General features: G+C 46.2%; 1 protein-coding gene across 1 annotated transcript in view; it reads right to left on the bottom strand.

Annotated features, from left to right (window-relative positions):
• The window catches only part of MTHFD1L (methylenetetrahydrofolate dehydrogenase (NADP+ dependent) 1 like), a 57,858-nt gene that overhangs the window by 29,501 nt on the left and 2,455 nt on the right, over nt 1-25,902 (bottom strand). The window contains exons 2-7 of the mRNA XM_030316590.1: nt 21,306-21,390; nt 19,873-19,923; nt 19,729-19,782; nt 16,672-16,796; nt 14,696-14,796; nt 12,309-12,445 (exon numbers count right to left, since the gene is read on the bottom strand). Coding sequence (XP_030172450.1) covers nt 12,309-12,445; nt 14,696-14,796; nt 16,672-16,796; nt 19,729-19,782; nt 19,873-19,923; nt 21,306-21,390 — 553 coding nt within the window. The remainder of the gene's footprint in view (nt 1-12,308; nt 12,446-14,695; nt 14,797-16,671; nt 16,797-19,728; nt 19,783-19,872; nt 19,924-21,305; nt 21,391-25,902) is intronic.

The raw sequence follows: 25,902 nt of genomic DNA, 5'->3' as shown, positions 1-25,902 counted from the left end.
GGATCACGAGTCCCCTAAGAACACTTAGTTTCCTCCACGTGGTATCTTTGATACAACCTGTTCTTTTCATTACCTATAAATCTCACGAATCTCATGCTGACCCCTCCACTCCGTATTTAAATACAACGCCAAAGTGCGCTGTGCTAATAAGTAACTGGACGACAGTTACTCCCACAGAGAAAAGACAAAAATCTCCGCCATTAGTAATGATCACATTGGAGATGTTAATTCTTTCTGGAAAGGAAAACTGCTAGATGCTTAAATCAATACATAACCCACTGAGGACCAGCAAAGATTTTAATGAGCTAAAGAATTCAAGGAGAATTATCGTCTCGCTGGCTGTTTCCACTTTCCTCCTCCCAAATGGGAAAGACCCTGGCCAAAGCCTGGCTTGCAACTCTGCCTCTTAACAAAATATTGCTTTCTCTGCTGAGGTTTGACGTAGAAGCTGCTTACAGAGTACTGCCCACTCCCCAGGCGGAAGACCAAATGTTCAAACAATAGTAAGACACAGATATGCTGAGGTTTAACGTGGAGTATGTGGGAGTATCGTAGAGTCGAGATACCACGAAAATTCTTTTTCTCTACGTCACTGATTTTTAAGAGCGGGGGGCAAGCATCAGAAAATGGAGAGAGGAGGACAGAGGACAGATATGATCTGCAAGGTTATAAGGGACATCATGATTTTGTATTTAGCAAAAAAAAAAAAAAACGTATTTTAAAATTCAAACTATAGAAATTACAGCCCCACCCTGTTGGCTAGAAGACAGAATTTATCTTCCACTATTGATATGTTCTGAGAGGGCACATGTGGGAATCTGAGGTATGAGGTATGTATATACATGGAAAGCTGGGATGTTTAAAAAAAAAAAAGTGGATAGGTTTTGATGAATCGTGATTACCTGAGACCCATAAAACCTGTTTCTATATTCTTCAAGTGATCAACACAGTTCAGAAAACAAAGTTCAAAAAAATAAAAATTAAAAAAAAAATCAATAGGTCCTTTCTCCAGCAAAGATGTGCTTCTGAAGTTACAATTGCTTAAGAGAATAAAGAAGGTCCAAGATTCCTTAGCGAAAATACTCACTCACTAGCCATCTCTCAAGTGCTGCTTGGAGCAGACATTGACTGAGGTCACTGAGGATCCGAAAATAAAAATCCTGCCTACAAGATTTTACAACTAGGATCTACAAGATGGAGGGGAACAGGGCAAACCACTGGGATACGAAAAAGGAACAATTAAGCATTTCATTTCTACTTATGTTGTCCACACAGGCATGGGCATCCCTGATCCGTCTTTGCACACGAGCTGGGCAGGTATCACACACAATACAGAGAGGGGTCTTGAGGGAAGGGTGGCTTGAACTTGTTCTTCCACTTTTGATGAACTGGGACACATTGTGGTTTGTGTGACCCTGGTTAAGTGGCTTTAGAGAGCAAATGTCCCACAGCACATTCTTTCCAGTGCTTTGTAATGAGAAGTGTCCGTGAAATTTCATGTGGCACAGAGACTCCTTGACTATCTCATGGCAAAGTCCTAAAAAGACTTAGTGTTTTGTTTTGTTTTGAGAGAAAGAGAGAGAGAGGTGCAAAGGAGAGGAAGAGAGAGAGAGAATCCCAGGCAGCCAAGCAGGCTCAACACACTGTGGGAGCCCGACGTGGGGGCTTGATCCCACGACCCTGGGATCATGACCTGAGGTGAAATCAAAAGTCAGATGCTCAACTGACTGAGCCACCCAGGCACCTGAGGTCTCTTAAAAAATTTTCTTTAATGTTTGTTTATTTTTGAGAGAGAGGGAGAGAGAGAGAGAGAGAGAGAAACACATACAGGAAGAGAGGGACAGAGAGAGAGGGAAACACAGAATCCGAAGCAGGCTCCAGGCTCCGAGCTGTCAGCACAGAGCCCGACGTGGGGCTTGAACCCACGAACCAGGAGATCATGCCCTGAGCTGAAGTTGGATTTCCAACCAACTGAACCACCCAAGCGCCCCCCAAGGTTTTTTTTTTTTTTTTTTAAATGAGATGTCACTTTCTTCCTATAAATGTCAAATTGCCAACGTTGCTGACCTTCTCTTGCTACTGACAAGGAGTTGTCAGACTGGGCTACTTTGGTTGTGCTCACACCATCGGATGTGTTTTAGGGAGATTATGCTGGATGCTGGGTTGAGAATGGGCCGGAGGGTGTGGGAGGGAGACATGCGAGAGGAGACATTTGGTAGGAAGCTGGACGCACGGACTCGGAACTCAGGATGGTCAGGGAGGAGGGGAGGTAGGCCGGGATTCATCAGCATCAGATACGGGTAAACCCAGAAACGTGGGGATCTGGGAGAAACAGGGAGGGTGGGAAGGAAAGGGGCCTTGAGTACATTCCTGGGAGTGTTCACCTTGAACGGTGAGAGAAACGATGGTGACTGGTGTGGCCCAGAAGGTAGGAAGAATGGGGGAGTCATGTAGGCGCAGGAGAAAGGGTATGGTCAACAGGTCTGAATGATGCCCAGTGGCCAAACAAACTAAAAGCAAAAAAATCCATTTTTGGCAAATAGGAATCCATCAGTGACATTCCTATAGAAATGGGCAGGAGCCTGGTAAACTCCTGCCTTTTGGGTCAAGTGTATTCCCTGCATACGGAGACTTCGTTAAGGCCGAGTGTTTCATGAGCACAGTCCCCGTTTATTCATAAGCTACTTTGACTTGGAACGTCTAACTCTTTATTTCGATGAACTGAGCATCTACCGTAGGATTCCGGCTTTGTACCTATGGGTCAATGTCCACATTTTCCCGAAATATTAAGCACACTGTCAGAAACGTTACAGTAACTGTAAGGACTCTAAAATAAGAATGTCAAACCATTTTCATTCAGATATTGTAATACTTTGGTAAGATAAGAGAATTTCCAGCAAGAGGTATTCTCCCCGCCTCCTTTCACAGACACCCAAGTGATCTCGTCCTGGAAGAATTCTCCTTTTGGAAACTGGGTATGTGTCTCTCTTCCACTCTCCTCTGATCAGAACAGATCATTGGCTTTTAAAACCAAGCCCTCTCGTATGCTTATTTCATAAATCTGAATGACTACAAGCTAAATGCACGGCCCGGGATTATGATTATAACACGTATCTACCAACCTTTCCCCCCACAGGATGATAAATGATCTTCCTTTTTCTATAGGCTTCTAGGTTCCCCTCTTACTTCACCACTCCACATACTTCATGCTCAATGTATGAGAAGAGAACCTAGGAGATTCAGTTGTGTCCAGAATGACAGAGAAGACAGTAACTCCCTCTTCAAGCGCACGGGACGCGCACACGGGTTATAACACACGGTAAGAGGAAAGCACAACCTCGTAGCTAGCGATGGGTGAGCTTTGAATGACTTACCGAAAATAGTTCCCTTCCTCGTATTCTGGCAATAAAGTTAAAAAGGATGGCTAAAAAGGAGACACAGAGAGAGAGCTGCGTGTTTGTAGGTGGGGTGAGAGAAAACTTAATATGACAAAGGCTCGGAACCGTGCGGCACGAAGATGAGCGAATGCCCAAGTTACGGTTCCCAGAGTGACACTAAACCGGCCAGGCTTCCCAGAGGCAGGACAGCCCTGACGTACGCTTACGTCGTCAACCCCACACCTAAATAGCTACGGCCTGTCCGGGCTGATGCCAGTGGCTATAGCCGTGGGAGATTTGCCTTTTCATCTCCTGACGCGTTTGTACTTTCCGCTTCGGAACCCCGCATGACACATCAGCAAGGTTTGCTTTCCACCTCCTCCAAGTAACTCTTCAGGCCTCGGTCACCACCTCTGAAAAGTGAAGGAGTCGCCCTCGACGGGAGGGGACCGAGGTGCAGCGGGAACACGGCTCGGCGGAGCTACGAGGCCTCGACTCGAGGGCACACCCCGCTCCCCCTCGGTGCACAGGCTCCCACGCTGCGTTTTCAGGTATAACGTGAACGAGATCACGCGGGAAAAGGCTTTGAGAACTAGATCTTTACCCAAACGTAAGGCGCTTTATTTATTAGAGAGGGGTTAGGTTTAAAAGCTACCGACGGAAGTATCCTAATTCCTTAAATTACATTTTGGTTCCTCACGTAGCATTTATGCTGGGGGAGAAGGGGGACGAGGCGGAGCTTGGGTCTGGCAACGTGCAGAAGGGCCAACAGGGATGACACTGGGTGGACTGGAGGTGCGGTCACTGGCCTGTTGTCCACGGGACACAGCGTGGAGCCCTTCTTCTGTGCCGTATCCAGTGCACGCTATGTATGACTAAGGCTCCCTGTACGTGACTCCTGGGACTGCGTGCCCCTCAGTTCCTCCGGATTCTCTCACAAATCCTTTCCTCAATCCTGCCGAATATAATCGGCCTGATTTGGGGACTCTCAAAAAAAGGTCCCCCTCACCTCTTGTTTGGGTGGCAACGACCAGGGAGTAGCAAGGGTGAGAATGGGAGCTGACATCGAAAGGCATTTTCAGTCCACGAACATGGAGAAATCTGCCAAACAGCGCTCAGGGGCCTACATGACTCGGGTCGCTTAGTCACACGTTCCTAATAGCCTTGGTATTTGCTTGGCACAAGATGTGTGGTGCCCTGAGATTGGGGACAGAAGCCCGTATCGGGTGGGGGAGAAGAGGGACGCATGTGGATTGCAGTCCTGCGTGCCCACCCATGTGACCAGGGCGCCCACAGTGTCCCTGGAGGGCAGGTGACAAGCCCAGTGCCTCAGGGCCAGAATGGCACCCGGTCTCCCTCTGCTTCCTCTCCTAAATGATGTCTGTGGAGGGGTGCCTGGGTGGCTCAGTCGGTTAAGTCTCCGACTCTGGCTCAGGTGACGGTCTCGCGGTTCGTGAGTTCAAGCCCCACGTGGGGCTCTGTGCTGACAGCTCAGAGCCTGAAGCCTGCTTCCGATTCTGTGTCTCCCTCTCTCTGCTCCTTCCCCACTCACGCTCTGTCTCTCTCTCTCTCTCAAAAATGAATAAACATGAAAAAAATTTTTTTAAAGGATGTCTATGGGATTCTAAACTGTTGGAATAAAACAATAGTGAACTCATGGCCAGTCTAACGTCTCGGGCCTTGGTCTCCCTGAAGTTCCCCATCTGAGCTGTCAGATACTTTTAGGTGTCAAAGATTAAACGTTAAAGGGACTTTTAAAGACTGGGTTTTGTGATTATCTGGAATAAGAGACCACTCGGGACAGTGGCTCAAAATTCAGGCTGGGGGCGCCTGGGTGGCTCGGTCGATTAAGCGTCTGACTTCGGCCCAGGCCGCGATCTCACAGCTTGTGGGTTCGAGCCCACGCCGACAGTGCGGAGCCTGCTTGGGATCCTCTCCCTCTCCCTCCGCCCTGCCACGCACACTTTCTCTCTCTCCAAATAAATAAACTCAAAAAAAAAAAAATTAAGCTGTAGTGCCACCTCTCCCATTACAAAAAGTCTCAGCTTCCTCAGCCGTGATGTGGGGGGCATGGGGGTCCCACAGGCAGGGCAACTGCAGAATCACGGTGACAGCAAAGCCCTGCCCCTCGCTCACGGCACTCACGAACTCAACCGGTGTGAGCTGTCGTTACCGCCGTTTACCCCAGGTCCAGCTCAAGTGTAGCCTCTCCTGTGAATGTTACGAGCAGCTATTATCCTCACCAGACACCCTGAAGGCCAGGAGACAGTGGGGTGACATGCATAAAGCACGGGAAATAAAAAACCTGGGAACTGAGAGTTCTGCACCCGGCGACAAGGTAGTGCAACAACGAGGGAGAACTGGCAGGTGCATGTTAACAAAAGCTGGAGAACTTGATCGCTAGACATGCCCTGCAAGACATGCAAGACTGAGTCCTCCAGGTAGAAACGATGGGACCCTTGACATTAACTCCAAGCCCTAGGAAGAAACAAGGATCTCTGGAAAAACCAGTATTGCTGTATTTTTGGTTCGTTACGATTCTGTTTTATTTCCTGCAGGGCTTAAAAGCCGAATGCGTTAAAAATTAAGATACATTTTAAAAACCCAACCACGTAACTCGCTAATCTCATCCAGTTTAAAAGCTAGGGTTTTCTTCCAATCTTTGGAAACAAGGGTTTTTGGTTTTGTTTTGTTTTTTTTTTAAGATTTCATATGTACCATACAGAGTTATTCAGAATTTTCCAATCCACTTTTAAAAGCCTTCTATGAACCATGCCACGCAGTGAATGTAAACTGGAAGTGACTTTGTGATCATTTAGCTTTGCTCAAAGAAATGACACACTTTGATCCTTCAAATGGGAAAACCTCGTATTTTTCCCTTCTTGTGTCAGTACTCGTTTTGAGGGTCTCCGTGTGCAGGAGGAGGAGAAACGAGATCCTCTGAGAAAAACAAAATAAAAACGGTTCTCTTATTTCTGGGTTCTTTCTTATACACACAGCTGGGATCGACCCGATTTGTCACAGCTGGAGGCCATTTCACCCCCGTCCTCCAGCTGTGTCTGACCACAAATTCAGGAGGCTCTCCCACTAGCAGTGTGCGTTAAGGGGGTGTGCACACACAGCCCCAGAGGGCCTGTCAACGTCGCTTCCCTGGAGAGGGGTACCGCTCCAACTCATAAATACTAAATGCCGAACATCGTCTCACTTCAAATTGCTTTTGGCATCAGGGTGAACTCATCAGGGTGAGGGAGAGATAAGCCCGTTCTCGCTGGGTGGGGGGCTCCGTCCAGTCCCCACATCGGGGAGTCATTCCACTCCAGGGGCTTGGGAAGCTGAGTGTGGCGTCTAAGTCTGGGCGGAGGAAGGAGGGCGATTCCTCAGCCCTACCCAACGACATCACGCCCAGTGCTTTGGCTTACTGACGTCTGATGCACAAAGCGCGGCTCATTTGGACAAATGCCCAGACATTCTTCCCCTCTCCCACATGCAAATGCCTAACGTTGCAAAGCCCAGAAGGGACGCTTGAAACAAAGTGGGAAACTCATTCTTATTTTTCAGCGATGCGCTCTGGTGGGCACCAGCGATAAAGCTACAAAACACAGCAGTCGACTCCATTTTCCACAAAACTCTAAAAAGCCAAATCTCAATGCTTCACGCTCAGGCTCCACGGAGATCTTACGCGTCGGCAGAATCCATTTCTATTTCAGTAACTCTGCGTAACCACGCCTCGACATTGTAGGAAGGAATAGTATTCCTGTAAGAAGTAATTAATAAACGAGGAACCCCCCACCAAAGATAACTTGAAGCAGAGTGGCTCCCGAGTAACGCAGAAGTCACGGGAAGGAAGAGGTCCACGGCCATGGAGCAAAGGCTGTTACATAACTCAAAGTTGAGCCTATTCCCAGTGAAGACTGGGGGTGAGCCCGGATAGGTCAAGACACCGTCTCTTAGTCTGGCTGTGGTTTCATCCCCTCCACCTTCATCTTTTTCTTTTCCTAATGTTTACTTTTTGAGAGAGACAGATAGAGAGTGAGCAGGGGAAGGCAAAGAGAGAGGGAGACACAGAATCCAGCTCTGAGCCATCAGCACAGAGCCCGACGCGGGGCTCGAACTCACGAGCCTTCGAGCTGTGAGATCACGACCTGAGGCGAAGTCGGCTGCCCAACCGACTGAGCCCCCCCAGGCGCCCTTCATCCCCTCCACCTTCAAATGTTGCCGGGAGGCTCCACAGAGCGACTCCCTCCTGCCAGCCATACGCTGGAAGCACATCTACTGGGCTTCCAATGAGGGACCTAGATGCCACTATCTTATTAGCTTATCTCCTTATGATTTAACTGACCCAGCGGCCTTTCCACATTGTGAAACTTGCCAGTGTGTTTCCTGACTCACCTTTAACAGTAGCCAAACCATTAATGTGGATGTTCATAGGTGCCAAGTTCTGTCCTAAGCCAACGTATATGACCGAATTTCCCCAGCAGGTAGGGGAAATTATAACTCCCATTCTACACATGAAGACACAAGGCTCAGAAACGTTAAGCAACAACTAAAGCGTGAACCCACAGCTGTTTGTCACCAAAGCCTATGTCCTACTGCTTACCCAGAACACAAATGTTGTGTCTGATTCTAAACCCTCAAAGGTAGTCCCTGCTGGTCACGGTAGGATTGGTTGTAGGTAATCCCCACCTTGAAAGGCTACGGAGTGTAGGAGGGGGGGAGACAGGATTCTTACGTTTCACGGTTACCTCCTGATCCCCAAACCTCTCAGGATGGAAAGCCCCAACCAGACAGCCAACGGGGGTGGGGGGGAGTGTCTCGTTCCGTGTCAGGTACAAACAAGCCTAGAAGAAATGCTTTGCAAAGATGACTTCCTTCCACCGAATGGCCCTAATCCTTTGCTTCCCCTTTTCTTTCCGCAACACTTGTCATCGCTGATAAGGAGAATCTGAAAGCACTGTAATCTTACATTGGACCAGTTATTCGCTCCTAATAAAATCAGAAAACAGAGATCCCAATCTGTTGTTATACCTTCAACGTTTTTCACAGTGAAGGTTTTCTAAGGCGCAGCAAGGGTGGACACACCCTGTCCCGGGCAGGTGCCCCCAGGATGCCAACCCGTGCCAGGATGCCCTCGGGACCTCATGAGCTGCTACCACTGTGGTCCACAGACGTCGGCTGACCCTCAGCAACAAGGCCCAGCAATGGCCTGTGTTTTAGAAATAAAATATAGGAAGAGGGAAAAGTCAAATGTCGGGCAGAAGTGTGGAGGCATATCAGTGGGGAGGTAGCTGGTATTGAAGTGCTGGCTGCTGGCATGAAAAATGGAAAGGTAAAGGCTCTACCTCCTGGTGGGACAGGAAGTAAGTACGCCAGGTAGAGGGGGGCCAAATTCCAGAGACCAAATGCATTTCGCAAAGAGTATGAGGAGCCCTGAAAATTCCTTTCCATATTTTTGGCTACAAAGATGAAGCAATCGGGCGCCTGGGTGGCTCAGTCAGTTAAGCGCCCGACTTCGGCTCAGGTCATGATCTCGCAGTGAGTTCGAGCCCCGTGTCGGGCTCCGGGTAGAGCCTGGAGCCTGCATTGGATTCTGTGTCTCCCTCTCTCTCTCTGCCCGTCTCTCGCTTGCAGTCTGCCTCTCTCTCTCTCTCTCAAAAATAAACCTTAAAAAAAAAAAACAAAAACAGATGAAGCAACAAAGAGAAAGTCTACAGTCTCTATGATCCACGGTGGTGCGGTTACAAATACCGAGGCCTCAGGAAACAGAATGTGTGTGCAACATGAACTTTTAAGAGAACCTTCTTGGGTATCTGAAAACAGGAAAGTTACCCAATTTCTAGAATCTCTAGAGAGTAAAGCCACTTAATCGTTCTCAAAGTTAAAATGAGGTTTGTCCCAAAGAAGAGTCAAGGTGATTTATTTCCATAATAAAAAAAAGTACTTTGAAAGATGTCTCTGTTTTACAAAAACACAGATACAACTAGCAAAGTCTCTGTGACAGCTGTGAAAACATTCAGTTGCCAGTGAAGGTATTTTTCTCTTTTTCACCACAGCTGTTCAGTTCAGAGCAGGGTTTGTTTTCCTCTTTCACTAAGCTTCCAGATCAAAAATTCTAGGCTCTGCGTTGCACAACCTTGCCCTTGAATTTTCTTGAGTAGGCTGCCACCGTGTGGTGACCACTAAAAAGGCATGTGGGTTTGAGCTCAATGGCAAGACGTTTCCCAGCTGTCTTAAAATATATTAGATCCACCTGCCACTCAAATATACCCTTCTAGGTGGAGACACCTGCCTTCCCTGGGCAGCACCACAACCTGCTCCTTTCTGTTCTCCTGCGGCAACATGAGGAACATGTGTTTTTGATGTTCCGCGGTACTTTATTGTACCTAATACACTTAAAAAAAAAAAAAAAGCTTATTTTTGAGAGAGAGAGAGAGAGAGAGAGAGTGGGGTACGGGTGGAGAGAGAGGGAGAGAGAGAATCCCAAGCAGGCTCTGAGCTGTCGGCACAAGAGCCTAACGTGGGGCTCGATCTAACGAACTGTGAGATCGTGACGAACTGTGAGATCATGACTTGAACTGAAACCAAGAGTTGGACGCTTGACTGGCTTAGCCATCCAGGCGCCCCTGTACTTAATACGCTTTTTTTTTTTTTTTACTATTTTTTTTTGTAATTTTTTTTTTTAATGTTTTATTATTTTTGAGACAGAGAGACACAGCATGAACAGGGGAGGGTTAGAGAGAGGGAGACACAGAATCTGAAACAGGCTCCAAGCTCTGAGCTGTCAGCACAGAGCCCGACGCGGGGCTCGAACTCACGGACCACGAGATCGTGACCTGAGCTGAAGTCGGCCGCTTAACCGACTGAGCCACCCAGGCGCCCCAATACGCTTTTAATGTAACTTCATTTTGCTTGAAATTTGTTAGATTCAGGGTCATATTTTGAAATTATGAACTTTATTAACCGTTTCAGCCATGAAAATGTAAAAGAATGGTATAAGGCGGGCGCCTGGGTGTCTCAGTCGGTTTAGCATCCCACTCTTGATTCCAAGCGCAGGTCACGATCTCATAGTTTGGGAGATGGAGCCCCACATAGGGCTCTGTGCTGACAGCATGGAGCCTGCTTGGGATTCTCTCTCCCTGTCTTTGTTCCTCCCGTGCTTGAGCACAGGTGCGCTCTCTCAAAATAGATATTTTTTTTTTTTTTAACGTTTATTTATTTATTTTTGAGACAGAGAGAGACAGAACATGAACGGGGGAGGGTCAGCGAGAGGGAGACACAGAATCTGAAACAGGCTCCGGGCTCTGAGCTGTCAGCACAGGGGCCCGATGCGGGGCTCGAACTCACGGACCGCAAGATCGTGACCTGAGCTGAAGTCGGCGCTCAACCGACTGAGCCACCCAGGCGCCCCCAAAATAGATATTTTTTAAAGAAATTCATTTTTTTAACTATGGGTGTGCTGGGTAGAAATGCAATTGGTTTTTTTGCATGTTGATCTCATACCCAGAAACCCAAGCGGACTCTTTTTCATTCTCATGTTTTCTTATAGATTCTTTCGGGCTTTTTATGTAGGTAATCCTACCATCTAGGATCTAGGACAGTCTGGTGTCTTCCTTTCCAATCATTATAAATTCTTCCTTTCTTCATATCAAGGCACTGTCTAGTAATTCTCATATAGTGCTGAGTAGGAGTGCTGAGAACAGGCACCCTTATATCCTTCCTATTTCTAAAGGAACGTTTCTAATATCACCATTAAATCTATTTGCTCTAACTTTTCAGGTATTTTATGGGGTTAAAGAATTCCTTTAGCTTCCTAGACTAAAAGGTTTTTTTAGGAAAAAAATCATAATGGAGACTAGATTTTACCAAATGACTTTTCTGTATCTACTATGGCGACAGTATAGTTTTTAATCTGATAATATGGTAAATTATGTTCATAGATTTTAATGGATTTTTCTGATATTAAACTACGCTTGCAATCCTATGAGAACCCTAACCTGGTGTTGGATTCAGTTGTTAACATTTTGATGATGACTCTTTTAACTATGTTCACAGATCAAATTGGCCCATAATTGTCCTTGAGCATCCTGTCCTTGTTTATTTATGTCCTTGTCATAAAATGGGTTAGGAAGTGTTCTTTTTTTACTCTATGCAAAAAAGATTATGATCTGTTCTTTGATGGCAGTAGAACTCATTTGTAACACTACCGATCACCTGTTTTGTTTGCATGTTTGGTGGGTAGACTGATTCAATGTCTTTAATATATGTAAGTCTAACTGATTTAACTTAAATTCATTTTGTAAGCTACATTTTCAAAAAAAATTTTTTTAATGTTTATTTATTTTTGAGAGAGAGAGAGAGACAGAGCGTGAGCGGCGGAGGGGCAGAGAGAGAGGGAGACACAGAATCCGAAGCAAGGCTCCAGGCCCTGAGCTGTCAGCACAGAGCCTGACGCGGGGCCCGAACTCATGAATCACGAGATCATGACCCAAGCTGAAGTCGGACGCTTAACTGACTGAGCCACCCAGGTGCCCCCGTAAGCTACATTTTTTAGAAGTTCTCATTTCATGCACATTTTCAAATTTACCAGTATAAACTTGTTCATAGCTTCCTTTTTAGAAAATCATTTTTCTTCTGCGGTTATGTCCCTTTGTTTTCTAACATTGCTGGTGTTCTCTTTTTATTTCCGTTATTTTGGCTCGTGGTGTTTCCATTTTACTAGACTCTTCCGAGGACTGACTTCTGGCTCAGCTGGTAACCTCTCACATACATTGCTTTTCTATTTCATTACCTTCTGCTCTTCACTGTTTTCATCCTTGGAGATTTTCTGTTCTTTCTCTAGCTTCTTATGCTAAGTGGTATGCCATACATTTCTAGTTTTTTCCCTTTCCTGGTAGAAGCATTTAAAATTCTGTTTCCCACACGAAAGATGCTCACCTTGCTTTGAAGCTGAGGTGTTTTCCACTGGGAGCTCATTGTCATGGACCCTCTTCTCTGGAACAGGCATTGCAGGGCGGCTTCCAAAGACCCATGGGCTCCTATTACCAAGACCTTTTTTCCATCCAAGTTGACACCTGCCCACCAAATGGAAATCCAGTATTATGATCAAAACTTCAGAGTCCTCCTCCCACACAGCTTTAGTGGAAGGAAAAAGAACCCTTTAAAACTTGGCCATCTCCGTCAAGCTGCAGCCTACAATGCCTATCAGTCATAATTTACTCTTTGTGAATTTTATGGTAGAGTGACAGAGAATCGTCATCCTGATAAGTCACAGGATGGAAAAACAGGGTCTACGTGGGTTACCTCAGCTTAATGGCTACTTGTCTTAAAGGTATATATCAAAAGTTAACCTTCTAATAGAACTTTGGTGTATACTTTGGAGGGTTTTTTTTTTTTAAATTGAAGTATAGTTGACACACAGTGTTATGTTAGTTTTAGGTATACAACATAGTGACGTGACTATATGTCATTCTACGCTCACCATTAAGTGTAGCAGCCATCTGTCACAATACACCGGTATTTCAATACCACTGACTATATTCCTATGCTGTTCCTTTTATTCCTGTGACTTATTCATTCCATAACTAGAAGCCTGTTCCTCCCACTCCCTTTCACCCATTTTGCCCCCTCCTACCCATGGCAGCTACCAGTTTGTTCTGGGTCTATGGGTCTGCTGCTGCTTTTTTTGTTTTTTTCTAGATACCACAAATTAGTGAAATCATATGATATTTGTCTTTCTCTGACTTACTTCATTTAGCATAATACCCTCTAGGTCCATCCATGTTATCACAAACAGCAAAATCTCATTCTTGTTTACGCCTGAGTAATATTCCGTTGCATATGTATACCGTATCTTCTCTACCCACTCATCTACCAGTGAATACTTAGATTGCCTCCATATCTTGGCTACTGTCAATAATGTTGCAATAAATATAGGGGTGCGTGTATCTTTGTGCATTAGCGTTTTCACTTTCTTTGGGTAAATACCCATATAGAATTACTAGATCATGTGGTATTTCTCTTAATTTTTTGAGGAACCGCCATATTGTTTTCCACAGTGGCGATACCAATTTGTATTCCCACCAATAGTGCATGAGGGTTCCTTTTTCTCCACATCCTCACCAATACTTGTTATTTCTTTTGTTTTTGAGTCTAGCCATTTTGATTGGTGTGAGGTGATATCTCATTGTGGTTTTTATTAGCATTTCCCTGATGATCCATGATATTGAGCACTTTTTCATGTGTCTGTTGGCCATCTGTATGTCTTCTTTGGAAAAATGTCTACTCCGACATTTTTAATGTTTTAATCAATTATTATTATTATTGGGTACTGAGTTGTATAAGTTCTTTATACATTTGGGATATTAAATATTTTGGAATTTTTGTTTGATTGTTGCATGTTTGGATGTGGAGAAGGGACATCTTCCTCTTTTTCACCCAAGCTGGAATCAAGAAAAATTTAGTTAAATTTTTATATAGTCAGCTAGAGAGTCCTTAAGTATATGAAACACACAGTAATAATTTACTCATTAAATCTGATAACCAAGAAAAAGAAATTATTCGCCTCTACATTACTGACATAGAAAAGCAAGGTCAAGGGGAGAATGATGGAAATTGAATACTGATTACTGAAAAGAGATATTGCTCACTGATGAATCCCAATCACGGTTTCCATACCCTGAACTATACCTGACAGCTTCCTCGTTTAAATATTAAACAAAAGTCTTATTTAAGTCTATACACTGACAGATTTGAGAAGCTGACACTTGGGACAGTTTTCATTGTGGTTACTCTGTTCCATGAGACAAGCTGAACACCTGTTTACAAGTAGGCCGCCCATCTTGACCTGTTTCTCTTTAAAACTGTAATACAGTTAATCTTGTTAGAAAAATTTGTCACGCTCATTTACAGCTCCCAAAAGATGAGAAAAAGGGCTGACATTGAACATCACTTCCGTGTTTCAATTAAAATCTTCCGGAAACATGGGGCGCCTGGGTGGCGCAGTCGGTTAAGCGTCCGACTTCAGCCAGGTCACGATCTCGCGGTCCGGGAGTTCGAGCCCCGCGTCAGACTCTGGGCTGATGGCTCAGAGCCTGGAGCCTGTTTCCGATTCTGTGTCTCCCTCTCTCTCTGCGCCTCCCCCGTTCATGCTCTGTCTCTCTCTGTCCCAAAAATAAATAAACGTTGAAAAAAAAAAATAATTTATAAAAAAAAAAAATAATAAATAAAATAAAATAAAATCTTCCGGAAACAAATGCTTATTAAAAAATCAAGTCAGTACCAATACGTAAGAAATAGTGGCATTTCTGAAGGAGCAACCATACCTGACTTTTCAAGAAGTTCAACTACAGCTCTGGCCACAGGTGAGACGTAACACTCGTGGGCGTCCCCGCGGACCAGCCTCCCCAGGTTTACATCTGTTACTCTGAATTTGAAAATAAGGGAAGTTGGAAGTCAAAACTTGGTCAAAACTTACTGATCTGTAACTCACATGTATTAATCCCAAATAACATCCGAGTCAAGGTTTCATAGACAGGCTATATTAAATCATTAAGTCGAAATAAAGAGTGGGCAGGAATAAAGACCACTGGCTTCTTAGCGCAGTCCCTCAGGAAACTCTGAAGTGGTCCCTGTGGGTTGGGGACGACCTTGGGAATTCTGGTTCTGCCTGGATCGCAGGACCACAGTGTAAGGCCATGCAGGGCCTCGCTGTGCACAACTCCAGGGAGCTCTGTCCAATACGCTACGTGGAATCTGCTCTAAAGTGTGCGTACCAGGGTCATATAGTTGAGCCCACTTTCCCCCTGAAGAAATGTATACCTCAATCAGTATTAAAATCCAGGACCAATCCCAGAACCCTGGGGTAACGTAGCAAGACTTGGATTCACAATCCCCATTTAGCATCAGTATTTATCTCCTTGAGAAGTCGAGGGAAAAATGAGTGACCAGGTACCTTCAATGGCTTTTGTGCTCTTCCTCATTCAAATCCAGGACTAGCTAGTCCGTAACTATCTAGCCGAAACCAACGGTCTCACTAAAGGCTAGTAACGAAAGAGACATTTAGAAAAGTTCCCATAATTCTCTTCTTTTTAAGGAAAGATTTGAAATGACACTTCGATATCTTTAGGTCCTGGATGTATTCGAATTGATTAGGGCTTCTTCTCCCTTCTAGTTAGTCTAATACGGGGTCAGAGATTTTCAGGACAGCTCTGCAACCTGTGTTTGGGTCTATCCTCAGACTGAGTGCCCACAGAGGCCGGAGTAACGGAAAAGGCCTCGGTGTGTCGGCGAGGCGGGAGCCTCTCAATCCAGCTCCCTTAAGTCAGCTGGATTGGGAATCTAACTTTTCATTTGCTTACAACTTCGTAACACTGAATATATTATGTTCTTTTTGGCCAGGGTACAAAACACTTCCTATTTCCACATAGGTAAATGAGCTTTTCATTCCCCAAGACTCAGAGTCCTGATGACCCACATGAATGGGTGGTATTCCTTGTCCCCTGAAGCTGATGTCACGCCAGGACATGACTGAAAGACAAATATTAGTGCACCACCTACTTGTAGTTTTCCCCTCTAATTTCAAGTAAAACCTTGTGTTCTGAATAAAAGTGCTTGTGTTGCTTTTCTCAAATGACCTGCTTGTGTTGCTTTTCTCAAATGACCTGGGGCTGAGAATATGGTCCTGCTGGTGACTCAGGACGCTGGGTTGTTTCTTTGGTCTGGCAGAATTATCAAGGAAAAGCTCATTAGAAGACAAGGCTGGCCAAGGACTCTGTAAGTCAGGCAGGAAATTACCAAATGAATATGATGGTGTTAAGGACGTTATTTCCAGAATGGCACCCAAGCACTACAAAAGGACATGTGCATTTTCTAAAATCTGTAACTTTTTTTTTTTAATGTTTATTTATTTTTGAGAGAGAGAGAGAGAGAGAGAGAGAGAGAGAGGGAGAGTGAGCAGGGGAGGGAAAGAGAGAGAGGGAGACAAGAATCAGAAGCAGGCTCCAGGCTCTAAGCTGTCAGCACAGAGCCCGATGGGAGGCTCAAACCCACGAACCGCGAGATCATGACCTGAGCTGAAGTCAGACACTTAACTGACTGAGCCACCCAGGTGTCCCGAAAATGTGTAACTTTCTTATACGGAATTTAGAAAGCCCTCAAATCCCTGAAATAGTTAAAGGATTTCTTGCACCTCTTAATTACTGACATAGTTGAAACCGTGGAACTAAAAGAAAAAGAAAAATCTCAGTAGAAAAACTCGCTTAGCAGTAAGAGTTGATTGCTTTCTTTTCTATTTTCTCACCCATCCACATCCTTTTCTGGTTTCAAGGCATTGAGGACTTTGTTGCTAAATGAGTTCTCGGAGATCTGAAGGGCAAGGCCATGTACTCGGGTGTCTTCATTAATCTTCAAGATTTCATCTATAATCTACAGAGGAAGAAAAACACCCTAAAATCAATTTTACGAAAATAAGAGCCAACAAAAGAACCGATTCATAAAAATGCATCTGTTGTAGTTCCTTTTTCAGTCCTTGTTGAAGACTTGATGTGAAGCAGAATGAATCACATCTAGTTTCTCTTTCTCCCATGTTTATAAAAGCTCAAAGGAAGCATGCCTGCATTTTAGTGACTTCTCAGTCTCCCTTATTGTGCTACTTCCTGGCAGAACAGAACAAAATAAAACCAAACCAAAGCTCGACAGTTCACAACATTTAGATAGGCAAAAGATAATTCCCTGTCCACAACTATACTTAAGCCAAACACACTGCCAACCTTCAGGGAGACCAGGAAGCAAGAGTTTCAGGCATTCCAAACTGGCCCGGACAAGCCTGTACTTCAAACACAATGTGTTCAACAAAAGCTTCCCTACTGTCACACGCAAGAAGCCATCACTGAGGCCCTCAGGTTCTCTGGACCTGAATGGCACACAGAAAGCATTTCCAAAGCCTTATGGTCAATGCATAGGCTAAGCAGAGAAATCTCCCTTTCATAGGAAACTCACTATTTACGAAAAAGACCAAAGTACAGTTTGGGAAGGTGATGTAAAAGCTAACGAGTGGCTAGGTAGGTCTTTTAATAAGCAACGCTCTGTCCTCTCTGTTTATTTTATGCCAGGAGAGAACATACTGATGCATTGCATTTCACAATATTATTTGTTCGTAAGAAAAAGAGATACCAGCCCATTGATAGGGGTCTCACTGGGAGGAGTACTGGTTTACCACTTCCGTTTCACTGTCTAGCAAAAAGTCACCGTGGTATGTCCACCTGGTAAGAGAGGACAAAGCTATTTGATCTACAACAACGAGAGGGAAAATTTTGTTTCAGTTATTCACTTATCTTTCATTCATTCAACAGATGTTGACTGTTTTGAGCACCTACAACTATATCAGTTCTAAGACCGGAAACACAGTTGGGAACAAAACACCTGTCCTCACGGAGTTTATAGTCTAACGGGGAAGACAGGGGCAAAACCAAAAACTAGTATCATCTCTGGAAGTGGTAAATGACGTGAAGAAAAGTAAAGCAGATAAGGTAAGGGGCCAACGGAGAGATGGCGGGCTGGGGGTGTGGCCAGAGGGAGTGACGTCAACGGGCAGCACAGAATGAAGGGGGCAGTCTATTGTTACCTGTAACTAGAAGGTGGCAGAAGCAACAACGAGATCTTAACTCACAAATTAAGACCCTTACTCTTTTCCAACATAACGCCACCACCACGCAAATTCACATTCACATTTTTGACAAGGAAAAATCTTTGTCAAAAAATAAGTCAAGGAATTACACACACACACACACACACACACACACGAAATCAAGGGCTATCAACACCAGTGGCAAGGAACCTGAAAAAATACAGACAATGGGTGTCTCTCAAAGGGACACAAATTTCTCTGCATTTGTTAACACTGGTATGACACGTGTCAGTATTTCTAATATATTATAATGGTAAGTGTGGCAGAAACCATCTGCCCCAGATATGGTTTCCTTTCTCCCTTAGTAATAAACTCTTGATGTTTAGCTGTTCTAATAAATGGTCTAAGGCCATCTGGTGTAAAGACTACCTTTCCCAGCCTTCCTTGCTTCGTGGCCAAGCAATCAGGTTCATGTCAATGGCATAGAAACAGAACTGTGACTTTTAGGAGCCGTCCCTGAAGGGAAGAGACTGAGGGCCTGCCTGTCTTTGGTCCTTATCCTTCCTCTTCCTTGCTGGTGACAATAAGTTGTTGAATTGAGCCTTGTGATCAGAGAAAACAGGGAAGGTTAAGAAATACCCCCAACCTCTGTGTACTGCAAAGAACCAAATACAGAGCCTACAAATTCCCATTCATGTCTCATAAATGATTAGGTGAACTACTTGCCCCCCACAGCTCAATCTGAACAAAACGCTTGTTAATCAAATTTGGGGAAATTTCCCTCCTTCCCCCAGGCTGCTAACCGTTGGCCCACCCTCAGCTGGATTAGCGGACAACCCCTTTTGAGAAAAGGCTGGCTACAGGGTAAAACATTCTCTGACTCGTTATCCCTATTGCAATAATCCTTTTGAATTATGTGTCTCCTTACTAAGTCTGGGTTCATTGGACCCTGGCTAGAACGTGGATGTAATATGGAGAGCTGAATCCGCTATCTTGGATCCCCAAACAACACAGCAGCAAGAGAGAAGGAGCCTAAGTTTCTGGTGCCCTCGTGATGTCACCATAGCATCCTGCTTCTCGACCTGACTTACGTATGAGAAAAATAAACTTCTGTGTTACTTCATATTCTGTTATTTGAAGTTTTCCAGCGCTGGCGGTCAAACCCAAGCTTCCCTGCCATAGCTGGGCTGAAGAAAAGCTAGCCACAGAAGGACCAAACGCGAGCATGGTCTAGTTTCCTCACCACTACTTATGGGGGTGGCTGCTTCTCCCAGGCTTGAGATGACCCTTGCAGAGGCTGTTACTCCCAGAACATTTGCCTGGAAAGGACGCTGAAGAGGATTTCATCCTATTCCTTTAGTTTATCGATAAGCCAGCTGTGACCCAGAGAAGCCAAAGGAATGGCCAAGGGCAAACAACCAGTCAGGACAGGGAAAAACCTGAACTAGTCCTCCAGCCGCCGACACCCAGACCATTTCCACTGGCCGCTACTGCGGCAGCCAAAGAAACACAACCAAAGTCACCGAGTCATAGACCAAGTCTTCCACAGAAACATCTACTGAAGGACAACAGGCGAACGAGCATTTACGCTAGAGGGAAAAGCGATCTTCCCTCTCCAGGTTCAGCTGCGAGAATAGGCTGATCTGTTCAAGCACCGCTGAGAGACGTCAACAGGTGTAGGAGATCCGAAGAGGAAAGCGACCGGAGCGTTCGGGTGCCCGTGGTACTTACCTCATCTTCGCTGCTATCTGGAGGAAGGCAGATGTGAGTGATGTTCAGACCAGCCTGCAAAGGGAACACAAGGTTATTCTGCCACGGTAAGAGAATGTGCTATCAAAAAACTATGACGAATTTGTGGAATTCAACAATCCTCACCTCCTCCGCCAGATTCTGGTTGATCTCCTGCATCAAGTTATCATCACCTGCCTTAGGAAAGGGAGCAAGAATGACAATGTAATGACAACATAAATGTCTTGAAAAAGCACAAGACGTAACGCAGAGACGAATTTTGTGACTATATTGCCCAATTAATTAGAAAGAGAAGGAAATACAGAATCCTATAGCTCACAAAAGAAGACTAAAGCTGGTATTTATTCACATATGTATTTCACAACTTTCAAATTCTGTTACTTTTAAAAAATAATAGCCCTCTTAGGGCGCCTGGATGGCTCAGTCGGTTAAACATCCGACTTCAGCTCGGGTCATGATCTCGCGCTTTGTGAGTTCGAGCCCCGCATTGGGCTCTGTGCTGATGGCTCAGAGCCTGGAGCCTGCTTCGGATTCTGTGTCTCCCTCTCTCTCTGCCTCTCCCCCGTTCGTGCTCTGTCTCTCTCTCAAAAATAAACATTCAAAAGATAAAAAGAATAGCCCTGCTAAGGCACACGGAGCCACACAGCCAGCACCTCTTTCTAAATGAGGACACCAAAGACGGGGATTGAGAGGACTGCCCGTAGCCGGAGAGCGATCAGCAAGCACAATCCCAGGAGGCCCAGGCCTCAGTCACTCTTCTCTCTACCCTTCTCGCCTGCCTCTCTTCGTAGGGCATGTGGAGGCAGACCACACAGAATGCGAGTGACTCGAGCACAGCTCCAGAGTGTTGAAAATCACAGCGCTCGTGGCCCTAGACGCTGACGTTCTGACACATTAAGCGCGTGCCAGAAACGACGGCGGAGGCCCAACTGCTGTGCTGTGTTAGCTTACGGGCTTGGCTCGCCTCATCGCTTCCCTGCACCTGTCACCCCACGGGGGTGCCAAGAAGGATGGCAAACAGTGCCAACCGTAGTCGGGGACGAAGGGGCTGCAGCCAGGAGATGTACATGAATGCAAAGTCCTTCTGGCACGCGCTGACGTCTGGCCCTTCAAACGTACGGCAGGCTTCGCCGGATTTAGTAAGATTACTACACGCCATGCCCCGTCACGCATCTGTCTGCCACAGAAACAAAGGGGAATGTTTCCCCTTCATTTTCAAATCATATCTGATAAGCGCTTATGAGCACACACGGACGACAATACATCTATGGAATACAACTCATGTGTGTGCCTAGCTCCTAACCTCTGAAAGCTCCCCACACCCAGAGGAGAAAGACTCACAAAAGACGCACTCAAGCAGAGCGGTAAGCAGCCAGTAACCAGGTAGAAACAAAACGACCAAAGGAAGAGGGAAATGACAGCGTTTCCAGCCGTGCCCTCTCTTCCCGCCCAAACGGGACTCAGGTGACCGGAAAATGGCCCTGGTCTTCTCTACACAATTATCTTCTACATCGAAAGGCATCCTAAACCAGTAGGACTGAACCACACTCCCAGCTTACCTGTATAATAGCCAGCACCGGCTTAAAGGCAGGGTTTTTTTCTTGCAATAAACTCAGAACCTCTTTCGAATTCTGAATGACTTCTCTACATTGAGAAAGAGAGACAGCATGCAGTCACGTCTTTGTTAATGGCTAGAAAGGACGGATACAACACACTTTCCTCGAAAGTTCGGTACCGTAAGTGAAAATAGACAACATAAGGGTGCGCTCCACCCGCGGGAAGTGTGGCCAGGCGGGGCAGGGTAACAATGTTGAAGCGCGCACGAAACAAACCGGGACCATCTGAGTTTAAAGACGCGCAGACGCGTGCCACGTAAAATGTTAGCAATTATTTTCTAGGGGTGACTTTTTCTCTGGTGTTTTCCAAGTTTACTGTAATACAAATTTCGCGTTTTTTTTTTTTAAATAATCCCCTTCCTCCACCCACATCCATCCCCAGGGGTTCCCCCCACCCCTAGGGACCTCAAACATCGGTGGGGGAAGGTAGCAGAGACTGGGGAAGAGGCTTGCGGTCAGAAAAGTGGTGCGTCAGGATAAATCCCGGGTCCCAGAATTTCAAGAAATGTGAAGGGAGTGGGTGGGGAAGAGAACAGAGGGGAAGGAGGAAGGGAGGGGTAAGAAAAGGGAAGTGGGGGGGGAGGAGGGAGGGGAGCACCAACAGTAGGGACCCATCAGAATTTGATATTCTCCCAAGGCCTCTTAGGGAGAGAGTGTCTCCAGTCCTCTGGGCTCCCGCCATCCAAGTCTGCATTTGGACTTCCTAAAAGTCCCGGTAGGTGACTCCTGGGCCCAGGGAAAGGGGTGCGCGCGGGGCAGACCTAGATAATGTGGTGCAAGTCACATAGTCCCTCTGCGGTCTCCGGGATGAGCGATTTCGCCACCACTGCTGTGAAATGGTCCTCACTTGCGTGTGAAGTTGGCTTTTTCCCTCTCACAGTAACAGACAAAAGGCTCAGCCAAAGCAGTACCCAAGCCCCTTGTTAAGACCATCTTGGGGCACCTGGGTGGCTCAGTCGGGTTTGAACGTCCGACTCTTGATTTCAGCTCAGGTGAGGATCTCACGGTTCGTGGGTTTGAGCCCCGCGTCCGGGCTCCGTGCTGGTGGTGCAGAGCCTGCCTGGGTTTCTCTCTCTCTCTCTGCTTCTCCCCTGCCTGTGCTCTCTCTCAAAATAAATATTAGCAAAAAAAACAAGACCATCTTTAAGTTTTGTTTTCTGTCTCTGACGGGGTCTTACGTGCACCTAACAGCTTCCAAAAAATGCAGGGGGAAGTTCCGGCCAGACTCCGGCTGCACCGAATGGCCGAGGCACTGCAAAAAGGCATCCGTCCGCTTCCTCCAGTTTTCAGAAGAAACGAATGTGCCTACTGGCGGGAACTGCTCTCAGGACTGCTAATTGGGGCCACGTTGGGTCCTTACTCCTGCCTGGTTCCTAAAGGCACTGAAAAGGGGGTCCCCAGTGGTTTTGGCAGTGTGCGCGAGGATCATCTGGGAAGCTTGGTAAAAAGAAAGGTTTCTGTGTCTCATCCCGAAAAGCCGGATTCAAAAAGGGCTGGGGTGAGGCCCAGGAATGTGCATCTTCAACAAGGGCCCTGGGGGAGGGGGGGGCTCTGAGGTACTGTTAAAGGGGAAACAGCCACACGTCGGGATGCAGGCCTCCCGTGACCCATCGCGACGTTTACTGTGTCTCTGACAAACTCCAGGAACCTCCTGTGTGGAGACCTTTGTTCGCCTAATCGTACGGTCTCTTTCTGTGACTCAAAGCTACCCTCGAGCACTAAAAAAACACACATTCCGACGGCAACAGTTTTCCCAGTTCATAGCCTTGACCATCCCTCGGTAAGTGAAGGCATCAAACACCTGGAGAAGCACACACCTGTCACCACCTAAGCTCATACGGCTAATTCTCCCCGTCTTGTTGTAGGTAACGTTTCATTCTTTTTTTTTTTTTAATTTTTTTTTAACGTTTATTTATTTTTGAGACCGAGAGAGACACAGCATGAACGGGGGAGGGGCAGAGAGAGAGGGAGACACAGAATCGGAAGCAGGCTCCAGGCTCCGAGCCATCAGCCCGGAGCCCGACGCGGGGCTCGAACTCGCGGACCGCGAGATCGTGACCTGAGCTGAAGTCGGAGGCTTAACCGACTGCGCCACCCAGGCGCCCCAACGTTTCATTCTTTGAGGTTACTCCTTATTTGTACAGTGACAAAGTGAGCACGAAAGGAGTCACCAGGCTCAAAAAACCTAAAAAGCAGCATACATGTTTCTGATCAGAGATTCTCTCACTCCTGTGAGGAAAGCTGCCGTGTCAACTTCCAGCTGGAAGGAGTGCGTGACTGTCCAGCCCGGCTGGCTGCCCTGCGTAACTGCAATTCAGAACTTTATGGCTGAAGAAGGTGGTAATCATCTGTAATAATGTAAATAAGTAGATTAAAGTATCCACTTCTCAAAGGACTTCAATTTCCTCCATTTTGACCTTCAACTTTCTAATTGACTAAATTCTTCATTCCAGCTTATCTCTTAACTCAGACAAAAGCATCCCTTGAAGGGATTCAAAACTACCCCCTCAAGCAATAAGGACTGCCCTGAACCAGCAAGACCCCACCCAGCCCGACCCCCAGGCAATGACCTGATCTTTACGGCCCACCTGCCTGTATCGACCCACATCTCCCTTATATAAAACTAGAAGCATTTTCAGTATCTTCAGACTTTGGAGACCGTCTTTGGGACACCAGTCTGCTGTCTTCTGGGTGCTGGCCTCGCTGAGATAAATTCCTATCTTGTTCCACCACCACTTGTCTCTCAGCCTTTGGATTTTGTCAGCGGCGAGGGGCCGAACCTATTGTTTGGGCCCCTCGGAGCCACGTGCCCTTGCCCCCCGGTGCTCCGGTTCCACCACCAGTGACTCCAATGACACGCTGGTCTCCCTTTGGCCGTGAAATAATGTGTGCACCAGGATGCAGAATAATGACCTCTTTTCTCAGCCTCCCCTGCAGCCAGCTGTGTCCACACCCGAGTCTCCCAGGCAGCAGGTGCTAACATGACTAGAAATGATCAATTTCAGTACATCCCTAAATGCAGAGCCAAGATGTTCAGATTTCAAAGGCGAAAGAGGTGACCAGCGCACAAAGAGTTAAACATTTCCCAAACAGCCGTCAGTATTCTGAGAAGTAGCCCAGGTTGAAAGCACCACTGAGCAGTTTAATCGATCCACGCACTGGTAATTTAGTGGATACATTCACTATAATAGTGGTATTGCTACAACTGATGATGGCTCGGATTACTGGGTACTTCCTATGAATATTTTCTCCCATTTTCCCTTTTTACAGAACTCTTGAGTGAGAGCTGCTTGTGGCCAGCCAGCCACACTAGAGGGCACACTTCCCAGTTTCGCCTGCAGCTCGATGGGGTCCTGTCCCTAACAACTGGCCAACAGGCTGGGAGCACTGGCCAGAGGGAGGCGAGGAATGTGCAGCTAAGAGGTACACCAGCAGCTTGGCCCCCTTTCCCTCTTGCTGGCTGGGAGATGGGAGCAGCCGCCTTCCACCCAGAGCTGGAGCAGTGAGCAGACGCCCTCGGGTCATCATCCTACCTTCCCTGGTCGGCCTCCCTCTGCACACTGAGGCCCACAACATTTGGGGGTATCTTCAGTAAAGCAGACTAACTAGCCTGTTGCCTCTGGGTGCACAGGCCTGATCTGGGAGCTTTCATGGTATTTGCTGTGTAAGATAGAGAATGAAAGACATCCCATTGTTTGAGAAACCACTAGCAGAAAAAAAAGCTGCCAGTTAAACTACGGTACAATCTTTTCTTAACACAGTGTTTACTTTGTAAATATTAAAAGGGCTTTTAAGACTTCTTTAGACATAGATATGTTTTATTTACCATAACCGACTCATATGAGCATAAAAAGGAAAACTGGCAAACAAACAGAAATATACCTAAAACTTCTTCGCGTTCAGGATCTGACTCGTCTGAGTGACTTTTTTTGACTCAAGAGTCCTTGACGGCAATTTCGTTTTGCTTTTTTTTCCCCTCCCCCCACACAGTATCACCCTCTGTGCCGTCAAGGGTGTAAGTGATGCAGCATTTTGTGAAAAACCGTAGCATTTTTGCCCCTGAAATTTTCACTTAATTTCTGACACCCATTCTGCAAGTTTTAATGCTACGGCTTTCTTGATTCTACCAGATGTCAATGGTCAGTTGTCAGACAACAACCAGAAATCATTTTATTTCCTCAAATGGCCCTTCCATGACTTGTGGATGGAAATATTGGGGATTATGCTTTCGAGGGAGCTTACTCGTTAACTTTTCTGGTATATGTCCCTGAAGTAAATAAAAAAAAATAACATACACACACAGATTCCCAGAAGTCTATTCTAGGTGACTTCTAGCTAGGCCCACCTCCCTCCTTTCCTCCCAGCCCTCAGGGAATCTCTTGGAGGAAAGTTTTGTTAGCAGATGCACCTAGGTCAACTAAGTTGCAACAATACGCATGGCCCAAATCCCCACAGGTACAGGCAAAGACAACTATGCGATGACTGTCATCTATCTGGCCAATAGCAACTGTCAGACACAATCCACTGAAAGACCAGTTTT

The sequence above is a fragment of the Lynx canadensis genome, chromosome B2, assembly GCF_007474595.2.
Source record: "Lynx canadensis isolate LIC74 chromosome B2, mLynCan4.pri.v2, whole genome shotgun sequence".
Taxonomy (NCBI): Eukaryota; Metazoa; Chordata; class Mammalia; order Carnivora; family Felidae; genus Lynx; species Lynx canadensis.
The sequence above is the reverse complement of the archived record's forward strand: the minus strand, read 5'-3'. Positions and strand labels throughout refer to the sequence as shown.